Source organism: Carcharodon carcharias, chromosome 11 (assembly GCF_017639515.1).
Source record: "Carcharodon carcharias isolate sCarCar2 chromosome 11, sCarCar2.pri, whole genome shotgun sequence".
Taxonomy (NCBI): Eukaryota; Metazoa; Chordata; class Chondrichthyes; order Lamniformes; family Lamnidae; genus Carcharodon; species Carcharodon carcharias.
In genome coordinates this window covers 150142762-150159297 of record NC_054477.1, presented here as the reverse complement: position 1 = coordinate 150159297, position 16536 = coordinate 150142762, and the positions used below count along the sequence as shown (strand labels likewise).

The window sequence follows — 16536 nt, the reverse complement described above, 5'->3', positions numbered from 1 at the left end:
TCTTCACATTATTTTCGTAGTTATCCTTACATTTTTTTTTCAATCAAGGTGAGGCAAACTCTTATTTATTTTTCTCCCTTGAACCTTCTTAGTCCTCACAGTCTCTGTTGAGGAAGCAGTTTGCCCATAGCCTCCAGCAATGCTCATCATAAACTGACCTTTCAGAAGTGTGCAGCAGTGTGATCCTCCCTCCACTCAGGGAGATGTTTGCATTTAATTTGCCACCAACTTATAATGGCACAGTCAAGACTGTCAAATTTTGAAGACAGTTATCATTGAAAAAAAATTGCCTTTTATGTATGTTCTGCAGTAAAATGCTTCATCTTCCTGACTGAGGGACAGTAAATTAACCTCTCCTGCAAAAGCCCAGTCTACAGCCAGTGGTTAGGACATGGTTGGCTCCATTTCCCTCAGAACAGAGGAGGTGGTTTATCTCCATTCAATGCCTTCCACTGGTTGAGGTTGGGAATTCGCAATGCGTGGATAACCCAAACATCAGTTTGCCCTGTCATGAGGCTTCTGTTTACAAGAAGTTAATTTTTCAGGGGAAAAAAGAAAGCTGTTGATTTGTATATTGCCTTTTAAGAATTCAGATTATCCCAAGTGTTACACAGCTGATGAAATACTTTGAAGTACTATTTTAATGTAGGAAGTGTGGCAGTCAATATACACACAGCAAACTCCTCCAAACAGTAATATTATAATGGCCAGATGATCTGTTTGTGTGATGTTGATTGAGGGATAAATATTGGCCAGGACACTAGGAATAACTCCCCTTCTTTGAAATAATACCAAGGGATCTTTTATGTCCACCTGAGAGGGCAAATGAGGTTTTGCTTTAATGTCTCATTGAAAAGATGGCCCTTTTGCCAGTGCAGGTCTCCCTCTGTTTTGCACTGGAGTGTCAAACCAGATCACAAGAGGCTATTAAAGGATTGGCTTTCTTTGATATGACCACTGAATAGAAGTTTGTTTGTTTTAAAAACTTTGAATGGCTTTTATGAATGGAATCTTTTTCACCATCAAGCGTGTAGGGGTGAGAGTTGTATTAGATTGTTAGAAGTTTATTTTTTCATTTCCACATGGCTCCTGAGGTCCACCCATAATGAATAGTGTGTGATTAGCTATGAGGTTGGCATGCAGGGCATGAGGAGCCGTGGGGAATGGATGGGGAACATGAGTTGGCTTTGAGTTGGTATGGAGGGTAAGAGGGACTATGAGGGGTGGGTGGCAGGTTTAGGGGCTATGAGGGGTGAGGGCTAGAGGGCCTAACAACTTCTAAAACTGGGACTCTCTTGAGGATATACATCATAGGCAAAGTCCCATGGAACACAGGTGGGCCTTCTAACCAGCCCACCTCGGAACTCACCTGCCCCTGTGGCCACCTACACTCTGCTTCTGGGATCGACAGGCCCTGTGAACTTTGGCAGCCAAAATCCAGCCCAGTGTTTCCATTTGTGATGAAGAACAAAACGAGAGGCCTTTGATTGTCACCAAGAAATCCAATCGGAATTCAGAAGAAACTTCATTACCCAGAGAGTGGAATAAATATGGATTTCGCTACCACTGGGAGTGGTTGCGGTGAATCATATAGATGCATTTAAGGAGAAGCTAAGCAAGGCAAAGAGAGACAAGGGAATAGAGGGTTATGATGATAAAGGTAGATGAGGAAAAAAGGGAGGAGGCTTAAGTGGAGCATAAAAGCAGGGCTGAAAGGACTGTTTTTGCGCTATGCAGATGTACTTTATTGTAATTTTGGATGAATGAATTAAGATGGGACAAACACCTTCTTCATTCTAATCATCTTGAGATTGAACAAAATAGGAACAAGAGTAGGCCATTCAGCCCTTTGAGCTTGTTCCACCACTCAGTCAGGTCACAGTAACTCGCCTCCACCTACCTGCTTTGGTTTCCATAACCCTTAATAAGCTTGTCCAACAAAAACCAAACTACAATTCTTTGCAAGTGATTTTTCAAAGGAATTAAACAGTGAAATTTTCTCCTTAAATCATACTGACAGTCTTATTAATATTAAGTCACATTTTCTGACCACTTGTGCTGTGCTCATTAAAGCTAAAGCGAATTACACAGTGTAAGCTGACTGCAAAGATTCAAAATACTTATTCGCTGCAACTCACAGAAAACAAAAGCACCACTGAAACAGTGACAAATATCTGACAGGACCACAGGCACACCAATTAGTCACACAGACCAGACAAAAGGTGCAGTATTAGGGCAGGAGTCGCAAGCAGGCTGCAGGCCGCTCTCACCTCTTGGAGGTTCCACTCTCCGACTGCTGTAGCAGCCTGCTTGTATTGGTGTAAAAGGGCTTCAGGAAAGTCGGGACGGACAGGGATGAGGGGAGGCTGCTGTAAGTAGGTTCGTTCTCTGAGCTACTGCGATTGCATCTCACGATATTGATGGGGCTGAGCAGACGGGACCAAAGGCAAAACACAGGAAAACAAAACAGTCGTCAAATGATAATGTAAGGAGCAACATTCTGCCAAGTGAGAAGTCTTTCTTTATTCGTTCGTGGGATGGGGTCATTGCTGGCTAGGCCAGCATTTATTCCCCATCCCCTTATTGCCCTTGAGAACTGAGTAGCTTGATAGACCATTTCAGAGTCAACCACATTGCTGTGGGCCCAGGGTCACATGTAGACTAGACGAGGTAAGGACAGCAGATTTCCTTCCCTAAAGGACATTAGTGAACCAGATGGGTTTTTACAACAATCGACAATGGCTTCATCGTCATCATTACTTTTAATTCCAGATTTTTAAAAAAATTCAAACTTCATCATCTGCCATGGGTAGGATGTGAACCCAGGTCCCCAAAGCATTACCCTGGCTCTTGGGATTATTAGTTTAGTGAGAACATTATTACTCCACTGCCTCCCACAAAGTATTCCCTCTATAAGTGGAACACTGGAGAAGCTCTGCAAGAGATAGAGTTTTTAAAAATGGAAAATATTGGAAATGCAAACATATCTAGAAAAACAGATTATAATTTTGGGTGAAAGTCCTGAATTCTCATGCGGGCTCTCTATCTGAAACATTAACCTGCCTTTTCTGCTTACAGATGCTGCCACCCTTTAAACAATAGTAACTCAGTGCAGCTTGTAAATTATATTACTGAACATTTGGGAGCAGAGACAACCTAACAATTAGCATGCTACCCGGAACTGATATGTGAAGCTGCTTATATGAAATGTATTTGATGATGCATTTATTGGCATTTATTTTGACAACTTTTAACTTTTCAAATGAAATATGCAGTGTATAATTTATTCAGTGTATTACGATATTTACTCTCTTGAGAATGAATTTCACAGAGAATTCAATCTCACATTTAGGCTTTGATTCCTCACAGTGTTCTCAAACTCAGGAGGAGGAAGCATAGAGAACAGATGATTTAAAAAAAGTTAAGTTTATATGTTTATGTGAAGCAGTGAAGAAGCATTTTGCAATGTTAACATGAAGAGTTATATGACTTTAGATGAAAAGAGATAGGAAACAGTTAATCTCTGGAAAAACTAGAAATATTGTGTGTTTTTTAAAAGGAAGTTGTGATACATTGATTCAAATGTTCCTGTCTGGGAAAATCTTCCATCTTTGCTGCTCCCATGTATTGGAAATTTGCAGTCACCAGCTCCCCTCCCACCTCCCCACCCCCATAATGTTTCAACACAAGTTACAGTTTCACTATGTGCCTGATTCTGGCCCACAAGGCTCTTCACTGGAATCACAAAGGCTAAAAAATTACTTTTAATTCTTTCTCTCCGGGTCTCCCCCATGTGAACAACTTGCTGTCTGAGAGGCCAGGTAACCAAGCTGTTTCGGAAGTTATGTCAATTCAGACACTCAGGTGTCATGCCACGAGATTCCCTTCCTCTAGAAAATCATCTGTTCTCTAGTGTGTGTGTATGTGTCTGTCTGTCTGTGTGTTTGTGTGTATGTATTCAAGGCCTAAATGGAAGACTGAATTATCTGTGATATATATTCTCTAGTCTATGTGTAAACAAAAATTCAAATTTGAAAAAAAATTCAAATTAGGTCATCCAAAATTGGTCATGTACATTTTGTTTTAAGATTTTCGTGTTGAGAACTGAAGAGATTTGGAATTATTTACTGGATCTCTCTTCAGGAAGCACTTAGAAGCTCTCACAACTAAGGGTGGACACCGGGCAACCACACCAGATCATGGTACAAACCTTCACCTCAACTGGCATTCGGATCTGGGCATGAAGTCAAGTTAATTGACCAGCAGAAACGAAAGAAAACTTAAAGTGTGAAGTCTACATACCAGCTTGCACCTCAGAGTCTCCATCCACTCTCAGAATGTGGTACTGACAGAAGCTATGAAATGACCACTCAGCTATCTCTATCCCTTAAACAGAGTCCAAAGTCTGTGGTACAAAGACCACATTGAAAAGAAAAGAGATAATAAAAGTACAAAACAATGGAGACTGTTTAAATGGAAAACATTACTGTACAATTAAACCTAAGATGGACTTAAGAGGTATTTAGCACAACAAACTCCAAAATTCAGTTTTTTTTAACTTGCTGTTTAGTGATTCAGCCCCAATTAAAAGAAAACTATAGTTTATTTAATAAAATGAATGTAGGTGTGAACGTAAAAAAAAACTGAGATTATTTTTAAACTTTCAAAAAAAGAAGGAACTGATAAACGCAATTCAATTTCTAAGAAAAGTCCTGCAATCATAATTCTGCTTAATTCAGGAGTTCCACAAACTTTAGACTAAAAAAAGTTGCCAATCAGTAAATTTATACCTTGTCTGTTAGGCCATGGAGAAAACCACTCTGAACAGGCATGACAGGCAAACAGTTTGAATCAAGTGACAGAATTGCAATATTGCAATTTTTCTTCAGTCTGCTTGTTTACTTAACATTTTTGGCACTTAGCAAACAGTTCAATAAATACTCGCTGATTTCCTGTGGATTCTTAAGCCTGGAGCATTAAGGTTACTCCCTCTAAACAAGCAAATCTAGGTAGCGTCTTCTAAGCTGCTGAGGTCAATCACAGCCTAGTTGTAATTGTTGGTAAAGGTCAGACCCCAGGTCAATGATGGGCTTTCTTTCCCTATTCTCAAATGATCGTTCTGCACCATTGCAAAGTGTGATAGGCATAAGGCTTTTATATAGATATTTATATTATTGATAAATTAAAGGGTTGCTGAATAAAGGTGGATTTTTTGATATTTTCTGAAAGTCGTGCAAGAAAGACTCTGCATAATTAACACAAACAGCGTCAATGAGGATGTGTGAATAAGATTTAGATTGTCAACGAGATCTATGTTTGGATCATTCTGTCTGGAATCAACTATATTGTACCTTACCAGGATTATAACAGTCATTGTAACATCAGAATTTTTTTAAATATAGGTATCGTTCCTATATGATTTGAACCCATTGTTTTCCTCACTAAACAGTTGATTTTTTTCCCTAAAGGTAACTTGATTGTGAATAAAAGATTTGGTTGAATTGAAATGAGATCTTGTGATCCTATGTAGACTGGAAAAAGAATATCATCAGTGAAGCTTTATATTCTCATAGAACGGTGAGCACAGATAGAAGCCATTCAGCCTGTCTTGTTGATGCTGGCTCTCTGCAAGAGCGACTCAGCTAGACCCACTCGCCGCCCTTTCCCGTAATCCTGCAATTTTTTTTTTCTTCAGATAATTATCCAATTCTCATTTGAAGGCCTAGGTTGAATCTGCCTCCATCACACTCTCAGAAAATACATTCCAGAACCTATCCACTTGCTGCGTAAAAAGGTTTTCCTCATGTCACCAGTGGTTCTTTTGCCAATCGCTTTAAATCAGTGCCCCCTGATTCTTGACCTTCCCGCCAATGGGCCACAGGATCTCCCTATCTACTCTGTCCAGACCCATGATTTTGAATACCTCTATCAAATCTCCTCTCAACCATCTCTTTGCCAAGAAGAGCAGCCCCAGCTTCTCTGATCTATCCATGTAACTAAAATCCCTCATCACTGGAACCATTCTCATGAATCTTTTCTGTATCCTCTCTAATGCCTCCGTATCCTTCTTACAATTGGACACATTATTCCAGCCTTTTATAAGGATTCCACTTGCTTTGAAAAGCTTTGCCTCGATGAGACAATCAGCTCCACCATCCAAAGACAGAGAGACATGATTAAAGACTTTGTGTGGAACAGGTATTAAAAACATCCTCATTGTCAGATAATGATGCTCCTCTTTCCCCCACCCCGCATACACAAGCTATTTACCTGCTCCGAAGAATCTCCGACTGCTGGCGAAAGATGGGAGACTTGCCGTGGTGCAGCTTCTCATTGGGAAAACTGATCCTCCGCTTGCTGCTGGACGGTGGGTGGCTGAAAGTGTGAGCCCGTCTCCGGAACTGTGGCGAGTCGGGGTCTTCCTCTGCATAGAGCTGGCCCAGCGAGAAGATGGGGGAGGCCCGGGGGCTGACGGGTGGAGAATTGGGAGGGGACTCCCCTGGAGAACCGTCCTGTGCCAGAACCACCGCAATGGTCAGAAAACCAAAAGCAATGACATTGCTCACTCTAAAAAGCTGACAGCAGAGCGAAAATCCTGCAAATCTGCCAACACACTCTCAGATACCCATTGTATGCTAATTTGTGCTCTCTCACCAACTCCCATATCCTGCTGTGCTTAATCCAGTGAAGACTTACAAATACTACTGCACAGTGCTGATAAGTAAGCCAGATTTCCAAGTTTTCTATGTAAAAAGAAGTGCAGGGGACCAGCCTTTTCACTTCTCTTTTGCTGACGAAACTATATTCGGTGTTTTTAAAGTGCTCCTCAAAGGCTGGAACTGCTATCACAAGCACTTCCTCTGGATTTCACCAGCTGACTTCCTGCTCCATGGAAAGTATCTGAGCAAAACAAGTCTATTAATTGAAAAGTGTCGCTGCTCAACTCAATCAGGTTACTGTCGAGAGAGAGGGAGGTTGCGGGGGGGGGGGGTGCGAGAAGCTAAAAAGGGGCCACTGACCCCAGGACTCACCCTGGATGCATCCGACGCCAGGCTGTTGCAACGTTCAAAGCTGTCCATACTTCCCAACCGACCCCGCATTTTGGCACCCTAAGACAAGACACGGAGACATAAGGAGCAAAGTCAGGTATGATGCTAACAAGGTAGATCAGTTCTCGAATAGAAGGGAGGTGGCGCTGCATCAGGCAGGGAAATAACCAGATAGAGTGCACTGTCATTGTTATCACAACACTGTCACATTTTTGGCAATGAGGATCATACTTTGGTGACGTGGCCAAGTCACCAAGTTGTAAATAGACAAAGGAAGAAAGATTTCAATTTATATAGCGCATTTCACAACCTCAGGACTTCTTTGGGAGGAGATGTGCGTCAGGGAAGTGCTTTTGAAGTATAATCAGTGTATGTAGGAAGCGTAGCAACCAATTTGCACACAGCAAGCTCCCACAAAGAGCAATGTGATAATGACCAGGTAATCTGTTTGAGCGACATCTGAAAAAAGAGGAATAACATATTCTAACAATTGTCATGAGGGAGAACAAATCAACAACAACCTGAATTTACACAGCATCTATAAGGTAGTCACTTCACAGGATTATCAACAAAAACAATTGACATCAAGCTAAATAGGGCAAGAGTAGGACAAGTGATCAAAGGATTTGTTAAAGAGGTAGCTTTTAAGGAACATCTGAGGAGGAAAGGTAGAGAGGCAGAAAGGTTCATGGAGGTAATTCCAGAGCTTAGGGCCTAGGCAGCTGAAAGTATGGCCACCAATGATGAAGGAATAAAAATAGGGAATGTGCAAGAGGCCGGAACGGGATGAGAGATCTCGAGGCTTGTGGGTCTGAGGGAATTGCAGAGATAAGTGGGAGTGAAATCATAGATTTTAACATCAAGGCACTGCCAGACTGGGAGCCAATACAGATCAGTATGCATAGGAGGGGTGATAGGTGAAGGGGACTTGGTGCAAGTTACAGGCAGCTGAGTTCATCTGCAAGAAGGTGACATATTTTCTTCTGTACTGGGTGCAGTCTGTAGCTAACTAAATGGTTTCTTTCCCAGGACAGCCAAACTCTGTTTCATGCAGTGATGCCCATTAGCTGATGTCCCAGCACATGCTCAAATTTCACACCCTTAAACCAGAAACAATGCAACAATTAGAACCATGGGGCTTCTGCAGAAGACAACCAGCTTTGAAACAGCAGTCTACTGCTGCTGAACTGCTATGGAAGTCAAGACTGGTCGGAGGCAGGTTTTCCGCCTGTGTCACCTCCCCCAAGGAGAATGCAGAGTATCAGCCACAAAGTTGGAAGGATGGAAAGTAAAGGCTTTGCACTTTCTTAAAGGGAGCCAGTGTTTGTAAGATGGATAAGTACATAGCGCTGCATGATAGGCAACCTATAGCCAATGTTAAAAAACAGTCTTGTTAGAAACACTCCGCACAACATATCTGGGTGTACGGCAGCCAACAGCGCATATTCACTCTAAACAACATCAACTTATATTTACATGGTGCCTCTAATGCACTAAAACGTCCTATAAACATCCATTATCAAACAAGGTACAACATAGCCACATATGCGACATTAGGTCAGATGACCGAAAGTTTGATCAAAGAGATAGGTGTTAAAGCGTGTCTTAAAGATGGAACGTGAGAAGAATCAGGGAGGAAATTCTAAAGCTTACAGTCTGGCAATTGAAGGCACGGACACCAATGGTAGTGATTAAAATCAGGTTTTCAGCTTGTTCTCACCAAGTTTCTCTCCTTACCTTCTCCCGTCTCCATTTTAATCATCAATTCAATGGACAACGGAATCTTTCCCAAACTCCCTTTCTTTGACATACAATGTATAAACAAGACCAAAGCACATGACTCAGCTGAGCAGTGATCTCTCATCGCTCCCTCACTTAACACTGCAGTCAGAGACTTTGGAGAGGGGAAAAACACTTTCCAATTCCTCAACGAGCCTAATAAGGAGCACAGTGATCGGACACAACGCTTCACAAATTCCTGACTGCATTAGCCGCAAGTTTACAATCCCTTGCAAATTTGCTTCAGCAGCACAGTGTCTGCCAAGTCTGTCACAGGAAGCTGGGGGAGATCCAGACTGATAACTCGGAAGGCTAGAACAACGTGCAACATGGACAAGGAATAAATGACTGCAGGGTCACGGTTCAAGGTGATCCCAGGGTGAAAAACACTCAAGTCTTACAAAATTTCTATTCATAGGTCATTTGTTGGGAGCTAACGCTAAATAATTTTACTGTTGTTGCAATAATTGTCAAAATTGATCAGATTTTCTTGTGATTATCAAACATGGAATGCACGGACAATGATGACAATGTAACAAGCAAAACGATTGGACGGGCAGAGCACAAACACTGGGTATTTTCCCCTTTGCTAAGCATTAGATATGGTAACATTTGAATCAAACACAATGTAACCAACACAACAGATGTGAATAGCCAGAAACTTTACCTTACAGTGAATCATTAGCCAAGGAAACATGATAAGTGAAACCACAAACCCACTCCTGACGCTACAGTGCTGTCAATGTTCAATTTTCCAACTTCCTAATTCAGCCTGACAGGGCACTGAAGAAAACAAACTGGTTAAATGAAGGAATCATTTGCAACACAGGTTTAGAACTGGCCGGGAAAATGTGATTATGGTGATTCATGTGTTTAAGGTGGCTCAGTGTTGCTGTATAATAACCAGGTGTTCAGTTCAACCAAGTGTTTCTAATTGGTTTATATAGATCCAATATCAATAATCATCTGCACTGTGATGAAGACTTATGCTCCAGTCCTAAGTCCCACTTTAACTGACTAAACCTACTCGAATACTGCATCAGAAATTCTGCCTGGTAACACACCTGTGCAATTCCTCGGGACGTTTTGCTGTGCTAAAAGGTCTTGTGACTCAGTAGGTAGCAAGCTGCCTGAGCCAGACGCTCTGGGTACAAATCCCACTCCAGCACTTATTGACCATGGCAACATATGAATTTTTACACAGAATTTACAGCACAGAAACAGATCATTGGGCCCAATTGGTCCATGCTGGTATTTATGCTCCACTAAATCCTCCTCGCATCCTTCTTCATTTCAGCCTATCATCATATCCCTCATGTATTTATCTAGCCTCACTTTAACAGCCCAAAATGTATTGTAACAAATGGTTGCTTCATCTCCGAGAATCTGACAAAGTTTTCATTTTCAAAGTGATGACTTATGCTTATTATTCTCTTCTGTATATTCCTCATAACCATTTCAGTCATTTTATTGTAAAGCATTAGGCAGAATGTTGCCCAACACGCCGACGCGTAAAATGATGCATGATGACATCATCACGCGTCATATCGATATTTCGTTTGGCGGGCATGTGCTGAGTCGGCTGTGCGCCCGCCAAATCATCAACGGCCTATTGAGGCCATTAAAAAAGTAATTTAACTTATTAACAACGCTGCCAGGTTAGAGGGCAGGCAAAGAGTCCACGCAGCCTTGGCGTTTTTCAGGAAGCTTCATCCACAGGCGGGGTGAGATTTCCTGAAGGTTTCATAAAATAATTAAATAAATTTTGTCAACTTCACAAACATGGCCCAGCTCATGTGAAACTGTCACATGAGGGAACCTGATTAAATGATTTTTTTACTTTACTTTTTAAAAGCTTTATTATCTACTCAATCTCCCTGAGGCAGCTCCATGCCTCGGGGAGATTGCTGCACTCTTTCGTGCGCTTGCGCAAAAAGAGCACAGACCCCGACTCTCCATTCCTCCCCCACTGCCCACACAGGTAGTGACCGGGCACACCTTACGTTGGGCGGGCCTTAATTGGCCCGCCTACGCAAAATGGCGGTGATCGCCTCCACCCCCGCCCGCTCCTGCCCAGCCCACCTGCCTGCCATAGTAAAAATTCTCCCCATTGTGTTTTTTCTTCTAACGCCTTTAACACAGCACAAATGTGAATATTTCATACAGAATAAATTACAATTTATTAGTTATTTTTGCCATAAATCTGAACCTTCTATCTTCACTGAGAAGAGTCGGCCATTAACCCACTCCATTTCCATTTTACTTTTTACCACTGCAATCTGCTACAAAAATAAATCTAAATTATAAAAACATGTCCAACTGGTAACATGATGAGTAATAAAGAATCTGTAATAGTTTAAGAAACAAAAATGAAAAATTCCGGCAGGTTTATTAGCATATGTAAATAATAATATGAATCAACTCTGTCAGCACAATTTCCATATCTAAAGAGGATTGAAAAAACATGATAATGGCTTCTGCTATTCCTCCTGGGCTTTCTTCAACAATTTTTTTTGTACTCATTCACGGGATATGGGCTTCACTGGCTGGGCCAGCATTTATTGCCCATCCCTAGTTGCCCTTGAGAAGGTGGTGGTGAGCTGCCTTCTTGAACCGCTGCAGTCCATGTGGTGTAGGTACATCCACATGCTCCACTCAAGCCTCCTCACAACCTACTTCATTTCAGCCTATCATCACATCTTCGTGCCTTTCTCTCTCATGTATTTATCTAGCTTTACTTTAAGAGCCTGACGATACTGCAGCCCGATTCGGTTGAACACTGAGGCAGAACTTTGGATCTCAAAAATTCACCAAGATGACATATCTTTCACGTATGGCATGTAGCAGTGTTTGATCCACTGATCTGCAGCAGGGAGCTGGGAATGGTGTTAACAGGCAAGTCAGAGACAATCTTTGTGTGTCCTGTGACGAAAATGCAGCAAAGATGTTCCGCTGGCATCGCCCATCGCAAAGAAGGTATTGCGTCTGTTATATATTGCTGTATTATCTGTAAAGAGCTAGGAACTAATTAGGTAGGAACTAATTGTTATGTGTAAGCGGATAGGATTTAGGGGATGAGTGGTTCAGAGGTTGGCGGGCTTCACAGGACGGGGTCAGAGGCCAGCGGTTCAGAGGTCAAAGGTCAGATGTCTGAGTGGGGTCTAAGGTCAGGGGATATAGGGTTTTCAGGCAGGATAGAGAGGGGCCTAAAAAAGGTGGGTGTAGCATTATTGGTTAAACAATCAATTATAGCTGTTAGGAGGGATGATATACTAAATGAATTATCAAATGAGGCCATATGGGTTGAGCTCACGAATAAAAAAGTGGCAGCCACACTACGAGGAGTGTACTATAGACCCCCAAATTGTGAGAGGGAGATAGAAGAGCAAATATGTGGGCAAACTCCTGAGTGCATAAACAATAGGACAATTGGGCACTTCAACTACCCTAATATCAATTGGGATACGAATAGTGTAATAGGCACAGAGGGCACAAAATTCTTGAACTGCATTGGGGAGGACCTTTTTAGCCAAGCGCATAACAAGCTCAGCGAGAGGGGGTGCAATTCTAGATTTGTTACTAGAAATGAAGCTGGGCAAATGGATGAAATAGCAGTGGGTGACCATTTTGGAGACAGTGACCATAATACAGTTAGATTTAATTTAATTATGGAAAAGGATAAAGATAGAACAGGAGTAAAAGTTCTAAATTAGGGAAAGGCAAAATTTACGAAGCTGAGAGGTTAGCTGGTGAAAGTGGACTGGTTACAGCTACTTGATGGGAAATCAGTGACAGACCAATGAGAGGCATTCAAAAGCAAAATTCTACAGGCACAGTGTAGACATGTGCCCACAAAGGAAAAGGATGGTAGTACCAAATCTAGAGTCCCCTCGTTATCTAGAAGTATATAAGGTAAGATAAAGCAAAAACAGTGACAAAAAAATTAATACTGGAGAAAGCCTAGAGGAGTATAGGAAGTACAGGGGTGAAGTAAAAAGGTTAACTAGGAAAGCAAAGAGAGGATATGAAAAAATATTGACAGGTAAAATCAAAGAAAACTCAAAGTTGTTTCACCGGTACATTAAGAGCAAAAGAATAAGTAAGGAGAAGGTAGGGCCGAACAGAGATGTGTGTGGTAACTTGTGCGCTGATGCTGAAGATGTGGGCAGGGTTCTCAATGAGTACTTTGTCTCCGTCTTCACTCAGGAGAGGGATGAAGCAGATATTCTAGTTAAAGAGGAGGAGTGTGAAATATTAGATGCAATAAGCATAGTGTACTGCAGGGTGACATCCTTGAAGGTGGATAAGTCACCAAGGCCAGATAGATTGTAGTCCAGGCTGTTAAAGGAAGCCAGGGAGGAAATAGCGGATGCTCTGAGGATCATTTTCAAATCCTCACTAGACACAGGTGAAGCACCAGAGGATTGGAGGTCTGTGAACATTGTATCAATGTTTAAAAGGGGTGCGAGGGATAGACCAAATAATTATAGGCTGGTCAGTCTGACTTTTGTGGTGGTCAAATTATTAAAATCAACTCTAAGAGACAGGATAAACTGTCACTTAAAAAGCAATGGATTAATTAGCGATAGCATGGTTTGTTAGGGGAAGGTCGTGTCTTATTAATTTAAGCAAATTTTTTGAGTAAGTAACAAGGAGGATTGGTGAGGGTAGTGCCGTGGATGTTGTCTACATGGATTTTAGTAAGGCTTTCGACAAAGTCCCACATGGCGGACTGGTCAGAAAATTAAACGCCCATGGGATTCCGGGGAATGTGGTGAGTTGGATTCAAAATTGACTCAGCCACAGGAAACAAAGGGTAATGATTGATAGATGTTTTAACAAATGGAAAATCGTTTCCCGTGGCATTCCACAGAGCTCAGTGTTGGGGCCCTTGCTATTTGTTGTATATTTTCATGATTTGGGAGGTATGATTGGGAAATTTGCAGGTGACACAAAAATTAGCCCTGTAGTTAATGATAAAGAGAATAGGTGTTGTCTCCAGAATGATATCAATGGTTTGGTTGAGTGAATGGAAAAGTAGCAGATGGAATTCAATCCAGAGAAGTGTGAGGTAATGCATTTGGGGAAGTCAAACAAAGCTAGGGAACGCACAATAAATGGGAGGATATTGGGAGGGATAGAGGAAGTGAGAGACCTTGGTGTGCATGTCCACATGCCCCTGAAGGTGGCAAGATAGGTGGATAAGGCGGTAAAGAAAGCATATGAAATGCTCTCCTTTATTGGACGAGGTATAGAATACAAAAGCAGGGGTGTAATGTTGGAACTGTACAAAATGCTGGTTAGGCCACAGCTGGAATTTTGTGTACAGTTCTGGTCGCCACATTACAGGAAGGACATAATTGCTCTGGAGAGAGTACAGAGGAGATTTACAAGAATGTTGCCAGGGCTTGAAAATTGTAGCTATGAGGAAATATTGGATAGGCTGGAGTTGTTTTCCTTAGAACAGAGCAAGCTGAGGGGTGACCTGATTGAAGTATACAAGATTATGAGGGGTCTGGATAGAGTAGACAGGGATACTCTGATTCCCCTAGCAGAGAGGTCAATTACCAGGGGATTTAGGGTATTGTTTGAAGAATTAGAGGGGACATGAGGAAAAACTTCACCCAGAGGGTGGTGGGTGTCTGGAATTCGCTACCTGGTTTAGTAGTGGAGGCAGAAACCCTCAACTCATTTAAAACGTACCTGGAACTGTACCTAAATGCTGGAACCTGCAAGGTACAGACCAGATGCTGGAAGGTGGGATTAAAATGGGCAGCTAGCTTGTTTACTTTTTCTTTTTTGGCTGGCACAGACATGATGGGCTGAATGGCCTCTTTCTGTGCTGTAACAGTCAGGCCCACTGAAGAGAGGGTGAAGGAGTCCCATGTGGTTGGGTGGAATCCAGTTGGGCAGGGGAGAGGTTGTCAGGGATTGGGGGAGATCTCTGGGAATGTGTGGAGGGAGTCCGCTTGGGGGGGTTGCTCTGGGTCTGTACAATAGTTACCCAGAAGTTAGAAGTGATTTTAATTCTTCTAGCCTTTTTTGGGTAACTACTGGGGTAACCCAGTAGGGACCATCCGAATTTGCAATTTAAATCGCATTTTTGGATGGTTCCCAGTGCAGGGCCATTTGCCAAGGGAAGTGAGCACTTCTGGGCAATTGTTGTGCAAACCTTCCCCCCCCCCGCCCTGGCATTGACACTGGGAAGCTCAGAAGCCACGGTCCATGGTGATTTGCAATTCAAGGGTTACCTCTTCCTCAGATGCTCTGTGATTTGGACATTAATAGCCCTGTGTATCAATCAAACTTTTTTTTCAGCAAATTTTGGACCATGTTGTTAAACAAAGGCCCGAATTTTTGAGGAGTGGTTGGAGCTTTCAAAATGGCGAGGGGGACCCGGATGTGCACAACAATAACTAGCAGCAGTCACTGGATAGCGATCAGGAGTGACAGACCTAGCTCTCTTTCCTTTGCCCAGGGATAGTGAGATTTCTAGCTCCTCTACCTCAGCTGAGATCAGCTAACTCAGCGCAAACTCAAGACTTAGCCACCATTTCTGACAGGTCCAATTTCTGCTGGTAGAGGAAAGGGGGGGGGGGGGGGTGTTGAGGCATGACTCACATGTCAGGGAAGCAGGGCCATTTGAACTCAGTGCTGAGATCAACTTGATAGCATTTAGGATGTTGCAAGGCATTAACCCGCAATGTGGAAGTCACGTATAAATGGAGTAGACGTGAATGCTCTTAGGGTGTGGATAAAGTCTGTACAACTGTCATGATGTGAAGGTATTTAAATCCCCAGCCCTTTAAAAATGAAAAACAGGCCACCAGTGTGAGTGAGAGTTTAAAAAAAATACTCTCTTCTGGCAGCTTCCAGAGTTTTTGTTGACATTTCCCTAAGGGGTCTTTTTGAATACATAGCTGATTTCCAAATGCTATAAAAATCTCAGTGGGTCGGTGGGGGAGGAGGGATGTTCTGAGTTCAGTTTGACAGTTCAAAACCTATTAAAGGACCAGCTGCCTTTGATGTGGGGTTATAAATATAAGTTTGTTTTTTTTTATAAGAGATTAAGCACTTGAGGTTTCAAAGGTTTGAATGGGCTTTCATGAATGGGAGTTTTTAAAAAATATAGTGAAGGCCGTAACACATTTTTAGAACTTTATTTTATTTCATCTCAAAATGGCTCCTGCCCATGGTGGATACTGGGTGAGTTGGCATGGAGGGTATAGGTGGTGGCTGGCATCTGGCATTAGTCTGCATGGGATCAAAAGAGTTGGCATGGAGCTGTAAGGGGCCATGGTGGCGGGTGGAGGGCATGAGTTGGCATGGGGACAAGAAGGTGGCATGAGGAAGGGGTGGGGTGTGACAGGGTGTGGGGGTGTGGGGAGAACCAGAGAGCCTAAAAGGTAACCAAACAATTGGAATAAAGTCCCAGAGAATGGAGACCGGCATTTTACCAGCCCAGCTCGGCAGTCGGTCATTCCTGTGCCCGCCCCCAATTTGCTTCTGGGACAGCGGGCCCGACTCTATCTCACAATCCCACCCACACAGGAGAGAAGATCCCACCATTCGGGTGCCTTTCTACCAAAGTAGGTGCGGCAAGCCGGGAAATTTCCCAACTGGAGCTACCTGCTTCGGTAATGAAAATCCAGACTAAAATCATTCCTACTCAGAAGTGTTTGAAAATATTTTTAACTTTAGCTAAGAT

At 42.5% G+C, this 16536-nt stretch overlaps 1 protein-coding gene across 3 annotated transcripts in view; it reads right to left on the bottom strand.

Moving 5' to 3' along the window:
* The window catches only part of tbc1d4 (TBC1 domain family, member 4), a 269789-nt gene that overhangs the window by 68546 nt on the left and 184707 nt on the right, over window positions 1-16536 (bottom strand). For 2 of the 3 annotated variants that reach the window (XM_041198949.1, XM_041198951.1), the window contains exons 9-11: window positions 7032-7109; window positions 6271-6512; window positions 2271-2426 (exon numbers count right to left, since the gene is read on the bottom strand). In XM_041198949.1, the coding sequence (XP_041054883.1) occupies window positions 2271-2426; window positions 6271-6512; window positions 7032-7109 (476 nt within the window). The remainder of the gene's footprint in view (window positions 1-2270; window positions 2427-6270; window positions 6513-7031; window positions 7110-16536) is intronic. The other variant, XM_041198950.1, reaches the window with a different exon arrangement.